At 46.8% G+C, this 7,865-nt stretch overlaps 1 protein-coding gene across 2 annotated transcripts in view; it reads left to right on the top strand.

Moving 5' to 3' along the window:
* The first annotated feature begins 4,706 nt into the window (after positions 1-4,706).
* Positions 4,707-7,865, top strand: part of EPM2A (EPM2A glucan phosphatase, laforin) — a 38,820-nt gene continuing 35,661 nt past the window's right edge. The window contains exon 1 of one of the 2 annotated variants that reach the window (XM_064446976.1): positions 4,707-5,247. In XM_064446976.1, coding sequence (XP_064303046.1) covers positions 4,986-5,247 — 262 coding nt within the window. In that variant the 5' untranslated portion in view covers positions 4,707-4,985. Of the gene's footprint in view, positions 5,584-7,865 lie in introns of both variants that reach the window. The other variant, XM_064446977.1, reaches the window with a different exon arrangement.

The following is a 7,865-nucleotide window of genomic DNA, read 5'->3' as shown; positions in this document are numbered from 1 at the left end:
TTTGTGTTTTGGGTTTGTTTTTCAAACTCTGTCTTCGCTACAGATTTTCCTGCTTGGCAGTATTAGCGTTTGAGATCACTGTACAGCAACACCAAATAAAGCTGTGCCAAGGAGCAAACTGGCCCACGGTGTAAAAAGTTTGTAATCAGTAAAGAACATGTATGCTACAGACACAGGCTACCCCAAAGTAGAAGTATTAAGCTCTTCTGTCATTTAACAGTATTTACATTGTTTAGATAACTGTGTGCTATTTCTATAACTAGTAGACACTTTTCAAATATGAAAACTGTGAAGAAAAATATCTTTCCACTTGGTAAACTGAATTTTGGACTGCTGTATACTGTCAAACTTCTTGATTAGTGTCTTTATTATCGTTTTGGCCAGTAATATTTTGTCCAAGTTTCCTGAATGTAACAAACAGTTCAAAACTCTGAGTTCACAAAAATACCAGAACAATTCTATGCCAGGAAGAGACAGTATCAGAAATTAGAGGAACTTTGTAGCATAAAAAAACCCATGAACATATCTTTCCTGACTGGTTAATCATCCACAGCAATGGGATTTGTATGAGCACAGAACCTCAGTGTTACTATTTCAGTAGGGCCCTATGTAGAAAGTTAGGAGTTGTGATTCTGCAAAAATTTTGTGCACAGCAACAGAAAATGCCTTTAAACATGTTTTATGTGTACATAAATACAATTGCATCTCCGATTCCTGAACATTCAAACTTTTCCTTAGAACCCTTTTAGCTACAGCAATTAGGCAGAAACTGAAGATATAATTGTTGATGTTATGGTTGGTACACAGCCTTAGTGATTCCTCCTGTGGAATCTCCACCACCTGCACAAATTTTGCATAATAAACCAGACATAAAGGCTAATTAGCTGGAAATTACATAAGGCCTATGCACCCATCAGTACAATTTAGGAGAAATCCCATGAAGCAATTGATTCTTGCAGAGACTGTGATCTCTGGAGCCCCTTCCTGGATGCTAATACTGTGGAAAAATAATCTTTTTCATACAGTTTTCTCCATTTAGTCAGTTAGAAACAGCACTGGGTTTGCATGGCAAGGTTTATGTAGCTGGGAGGCTACAGGGGTGGGTTCTGTGAGAAGCTGAGACAAGCTTCCCTGATGTCTGATAGAGCCGATGCCAGCTGCCTCCAAGACAGACCCACCGCTGGCCAAGGCCGAGCCCCATCAGCAGCAGTGGTAGTGCCTTTGGGATAATGTATTTAAGAAGGTGGAAAAAAACCCCGTGCAACTGCAGCCAGAGAAAGGAGTGAGAATATGTGAGAGAAGCAACTCTGCAGACACCAGGGTCAGTGAAGAAGGAGGGGGAGGAGGTGCTCCAGGCACCAGAGCAGAGATTCCCCTGCAGCCCGTGGAAAAGACTCTGGTGAGGCAGGCTGTGCCCCTGCAGCCCGTGGGGGTTAACAGTGGAGCAGGTATCCACCTGCAGCCCATGGAGGACCCCGCACTGGAGCAGGTTGATGCCTGAAGGAGGCTGTGACCCCATGGGAAGCCCATGCTGGAGCAGGCTCCTGGCAGGACCTAGGGGCCCATGGAGAGAGGAGCCCACGCTGGAGCAGGTTTGCTGGCAGGACTTGTGACCCCATGGGGGAACCCACACCAGAGCAGTCTGTTCCTGCAGGACCGCACCCAGTGGGAGGGACCCGCGCTAGAGCAGTTTGTGAAGAACTGCAGCCTGTGGGAAGGACCCACATTGGAGAAGTTAATGGGGTACTGTCTCCCATGGGAGGGACCCCACACTGGAGCAAGGAAAAAGTGTGAGGAGTCCTCCCCCTGAGAAGGAAGGAGCAGCAGAGACAGCATGTGATGAACTGACCACAACCCCTATTCCCTGTCCCCCTGTGCCACTCGGGGGCGGGGGGGAAAGGAGGTAGAGAAATCAGGGGTAAAGTAGGGAGGGGTGGGGGGAAGGTGTTTTAAGGTTCGGTTTTATTTCTCATTATCCTACTCTGATTTGATTGGCAATAAATCAGACTAATTTCCCCCAGTCGAGTCTGTTTTGCCTGTGACAGTAATTGGTGAGTGATCTCTCCCTGTCCTTATCTTGACCTATGAGAGTTTTGCTGTATTTTCTCTCCGCTGTCCAGCTGAGGAGGGCGAGTGATAGAGTGGCTTGGGTCCAGCCAGGGTCAACCCACCACAGAAATATAGTCAGCGTTGACAAACACCTGGAATGTTACCAGCGACAATAAATTGCCGACTTTAAAACTAATTTGGCACTACGCATCACTGTGTTGCTAGTTTACTGTTAGATTGGAGGTAGACCGAGTGTTCCACTCAGTAGATGCTGTAGGTGTAAGTGTATTGCTAGATCCTAAACAGCTGTTAAGGACACAAAGGGACAATGTTTATTACTACAGTTCAGACAGACCACTAAGATGGTAGTTTGTTCCCACAAGAATGGACAGTTAATAATAGTTTCTGGGACAGTTAAAAGCAACTTCTTAGGGTTTTGGTCCCTTTATACCAAAGCTTTTTGACGGGACCTGTACGGCTTGCCAAGTTGGAGTGAGGACTTAATATAGGAAAAAAAGGAAATGGTCACGTTTAATTTTGCAGCTGTAAAAGATGACTGGATTGTAGGGAAGTGTTTTAGGTTTGAGAATAGTGTTGAGGACTGCAGGGCAAGAGCGCTGGTCAGGCAGCACGAGGATAAGGGGTCCTTTTGGCAAAGGAAACCAGTTTATTGTTAATTCCTTAGGAGGCTTAGGGTGACACTTGAAACTAAATTTAGGGTTATGGCAATGGCCCAATGGCGGAAGTACTTCAACTCCTGCAATCCCAAACAATATCCGTAAATGTACACGCTCCCAGCCCCACCTTTACTCTGGCTAAAATTCTGGTTTAGAGATGACAAATCCATAGACCATGCAAATCTAGCAACGGAAAAACCACACATTTGCCTTTGTTTCTGAGCTTAAACCCAAACCTTATGGTACCTATAGCTCACCAGCCTCAGAGAATCCATTTTGTCCTGTATACAGGCCTCACTTGGGCCACAGCTTGGTAGTATTCGTCAGTAAAAATTGCTCTTGTATTCCCACTGTCCCAAAGCCATCGGACTTCAGAGTCTCAAGCCTATCTCCAGTTCTAGTTTTTATCCCAGTCTTGCAGGATCCAGCAATAAATCCAGTTTTTCAGCCTTTCTTGTTTATTCTCTCAATGCTAACCCTAATCTGAAATAGGGTTTTTGAGGAAAGAACAGGAAGACAGGCTTGTAACTTTCTGTCATCTTTAACCTTAATCTAACACCCGGTATTGATAGGCTTAAAATGGATTAAGGCAGAACCTGGAGAAGAAACAGACTGAGTTATTTTTAAAGCTAGAGGGTTTTTTTGCTTTATTTGGCACATCAGAGTCTAAAGAACATTTTTTCTATTGTTCCACATGTCTTACAGGTCCAGGATGAGGACTTGGTACTTACAGGCACAAAGAAGTTAAGGTTTGTCTAAAGGTACACATGTTGCTGGTTTCCTCTTTACACTGAGGCTTAGACAACAGCCCGGAACTAAACTGTCAGTCAGGTATCTGGTTGGATCCTGCAGTTTCTTAGTTGTGACTGTGACTGGAATGAACAGAAGCGTATGATTTTACAGACACAATGCGCTGGGGTGCTTTTAGGGCTACCGTCAAGCTTGAACTTTGGGATAGAGCCCAAAAATTCATTGTTACATTCTGTATAGCCCGTAATACTAAAATGAAGGCGTATGGTAAAGGGGTAGGTATTTGAAAGACAGTTATGAGATAGGTTATGGGTAATTCGACTGTAAGGTTGAGCAAAAGCAAAGAATCAAATGTAATGCTCTGTTCCACAAAGGCAGCAGTGCTACAGTGAGGGCTGCTGCTAGTAGAAGCGCACGGAGGACAGCCAGAATTCCCTTGGCTTTGGCTAGGTCTGGAAAAGTGGTGGCATATCACTTACACAAGTTCAATGAGGATCCGGAAAAATGAGCTAAAGCACTCTTAAAAATAAATTTGGCAGTACACCCGCTTCAGTGTGCCGTCCCCCCCAAACACAGGAAACAGGCAGCCATCTTCTGAGGCAGGATTTCTTTTGACTCATTGAAAGGCCTTCATCCTGTTCCCAGAACTTGACCTAAATAAAGTTACCGCTCCTCTGTTTCTGTCCTTAAACGCTTCTGAAATGGGTGTATTCAGACAAGGACTGCCCTATAAATGGTTGGATTGCATCCTCTTTCTCAGTCACTCTTTGCGAGCCCTGAATATTGCTCTACGTAGGAGTGGTCAAATTCCAGCCAGGAGGGCAAAACAGACTGCGGGCAGGTGGGAGCTACAGCATTTTTAAAAAAAAACTTTCCAACCTTCCCCAATATTTCACAGTTCTGGTCTTGCCACCACTGGCTGCCTGTCTGCAGAAAAGATATAAACATCACGGACACTTCAGTGTTATTTGAGGCTAAACCACGTTTGCAATGCCGCACGCACGGCGGTTATTTAATGACGCGTTTGCTGCGCTAAATTAAGTCTGGGCTCTGGGGAGTAACTGCAGCGGCTTCAGTTAACGAAGTAATAACAACACTCACTTGCGAAAGTCAGAGCACGTAACGTGCAGCCTTTTGCAACCTGAAAACCTAGTATTTATCTACCTGCAGGGATAACCCTCCGTTCCAGGCCTAACTTTAGGCGGCCGTTCGGGATAGGAACAGCTCTAACTCCCCGCCGCTATTCCGGGGGGGGCGGTCGCCTCCCGCTGCTACGGGCGGGCAAGCGCCGAAGCAAACCCCGACCGGGCAAAGCCGTGGCGGGCCGAGCGCCGCCGCTTTCCCCCGCCGCGCGCGCCGGGGCCGGGGCCGGGGCCGGGGCCGCGGCCGTGACCGGTCCCGGTACCGGAGGGGCGGCGCCCCGCCCCCGCGGCCGCCCGGAAGCGCGGCCCGGGCGCGGCCCCCTGGCGGCGGTGCCGCGCCGTGCCCGCGCCCGCGCCCGCGCCCGCCATGCTGTTCCGTTTCGGGCTGGTGCTGCCGTCCCGGCTGGCCGAGGGCGGCGGGGCGGTCCTGCTGGCCGGCTCGCGGCCGGAGCTGGGGCAGTGGGACCCGCAGCGGGCCGTCCCCATGAAGCCGGCGCGGCCCACAGCCCCGCTGCTGGCGCAGGAGCCCGCGCTGTGGCTGGCGGAGGTGGTGCTGCCGGAGGAGGACGCCTCCGGCCCCTTCTGGTACAAGTTCCTCCGGCGGCAGGGCGGCGACCTCCTCTGGGAAGGTAACGGGCGGGCCGCGCCCGTGCCCTGGCGGCGGGGAGGGTCGGCCCGGGGCCGCTGCGGGTGGGGGCCGGGGGCTCTCCCGGAGCGATCGCTCGCTCGCCCTGCTGGCGGCTCCGCCTCCTGCGCCGTGCCCCGGAGCAGGGCCCGGAGGGGCGGCCCCGCCGAACGGGCCGCGGCCGGGGCTCGGCGCCGCCTCCCACGCCGGGAGGGCCCGGGCTGCGCTTGCAGGCTGAGGCCCCGGGGCTATCGAGACATGACGTGAGCGCTCGCGAACAAAACCATGTTTTCGCTGTGGGCTGGAGGGGAGCGAACGCAGAAGGAGGCTGGTCTTCTAGGTCGGTAGAAGTTCCTTGAAACAGTTTGAGTCGTTTTTTTTTTTTTTTTTCCCTTACTTTAGGCATCCGTTGTCCTGATATTTTGTTTTCTATCTTCCCCCAGAAGTAAAGAACTCGGGATTCCCCGCTTATGCGTTTTAAGGTGTGATTTGTTCATTTGTTTCAGTAAGCCGAAATGTCATCGTGGCATTGTTAGGCCGGTAAATTTTACCGTCAGAATTGCTGGAAAAAAAAAACCCAGGGAAAAGTTCTATCACAGCTTTTCCAGTCTTCTTGTGGCTTTGGTAGTAGTTCCACCGTGATTTTCTCCTGTTCTGTGCTGTGAAATGTTGAATAACTTTAGTCAGTTTCCATGTACTCTTCTAGTATATTTAACTTAAGTATCTTAAATAAAAGAGAACACTCATACCATTGTATGCTGGGTCAAATAAAGTTCTAAATATACCTGTTGTTGCTGACGAATGGATTGGACCTGGTGAAAGAAAGACAGATGACTAGGTAATTTGTGAGGGTTTTTTTTTTTTTAAACTTATAAAATAGTCTTATAATCCATGTACCGAAATAACACATTGTAGAGCAGTTGCTCTTCACCCATTTTAAGAATACGTATCAGACTCTTAAAGTGCCATTCTGTCATATACACTAAAACATGCACATCATCACAATTGTTGCATTTGTTTTTTCTTATTCATGCTAATAAAAGACTGCATGTTAATAGTACATTCGTAGAAGTTTACATCACAAAGTACTATTTACACCATGTAATATAAATTGTTTTATTTAGCAGCTAAAATAAATAGTATGTTCTGCCTGTTTTAACAATGTTTTTCTTTTGCAGAAATGCAGGAAAAGTGAATTTATGGAATAAAAATCTTTGCATCTGTCCAAGGAAGCAGAATTGGGTCTGTTTTGAAGGTGCCAGGTTGTACATAATATGCCAGTGATATTGGTATACAAAGATTCCTCACCACACAGAATATAAAAATAAGAGAGTGTTCCAGTCTGTAGAAAACCTGCAATTGTAAGGTGATGGTTACTGTCTAGTTTGGGAGTAATGGTACCTCAAGGTATTTGTTCCATACCTGGGAGCTCATTTAGTACATGTAGTCTGTTGAGTAGTAAACATACTCTGTTTTGGCAGTAGTGCTGCTGACGCAGTTTTAGGATTAACCTGTGTGAGATTTTGTTCTTGCCGTAGTATATGCTCAGCGGTTTGAGTTTATCGCTTAGCTAGGATGATAGAAGAACAAATGGGCATATTGTCCAAACGCGGAGGGGTTTTTTGGTTAGTCATTCGTATCAACCATTTTTTTTCTGAGTTGTTATTTACCAGAAGGAACTAAATTTGCTTAAACCCTGAAATTCATTGTTCTTCATGTATTACATGAAGGGAGCTTAAGGATGTTTTTCTATTCAATAATTAAGTAATATCTTGCAGGGTTGTTTTTATGTCATCTGTTTTAATGATTATTTCCGCACACACACACTGTAGATGTGTCTGTCATCTGTTTATTCTTGTAAAAATCACTGTTTGAGAAGTCAACTACCTTTTTTAAAAAAAGAACAAAACTTTTTTTGCTGATAAGCAAACACTGTGCTTTGGCTCTTTAGTAACTTGTGTGTTTAGAATTAAAATGTGCTTTGGGAGACATTTAGCAGTTACAGAACATCTGCAATTTTGAATACGTGGTCACGAGGGATAGAGGAAAGTGCAGAATGATACTTGCTCTAAATTTATGAGGTGAGGCATTCATCTGTAACCAGAGAAACTCTTGCCCAGTTGTGGATATCAGACGTTTACATATATTGGATATGAAATAATGTGCCGTATTTAAGAAAATTGCCCCCAATTTTTTTATTAGTATACTTTGTGTGAGAATTCCACAAATAATGCATATTATTTTTATAATGCTACTGCACATGTTGCATCGTGTCTTTTGAGTATAAATTTAGTTCATCCTTACAGCCGTTCCAATGCAATCGGGAAACTGAAAGATAAAGCAAGGGTGTTTGTTTCTGTGGGTTGGAAGAGTCAAAGTCACGGGCCAGTATTCGGTGGCTTCTGGGTTCTGCCTGGTGGTCTGGTAGGAAGCCTTCAGGCAAGGCTTGGCCTGCAGGAGGGTTGCTGGCTTGTTGCTTGTGTCTGGAGGGAAGTAGTTCCCCTCTCTAGGAGGGTGATGTGGGAGAGGAGGCTCTCTTGTGCTCCTGAAGGGCCAGATGCTTACCTGTGCTGTCCCAGGGCGATGACGCCACATCCAGAGCCTGTCGCTTACGGCTCTTCT

Source organism: Phalacrocorax carbo, chromosome 3 (genome assembly GCF_963921805.1).
Source record: "Phalacrocorax carbo chromosome 3, bPhaCar2.1, whole genome shotgun sequence".
NCBI lineage: Eukaryota > Metazoa > Chordata > Aves > Suliformes > Phalacrocoracidae > Phalacrocorax > Phalacrocorax carbo.
This window is presented reverse-complemented; position numbering and strand designations above follow the sequence as displayed.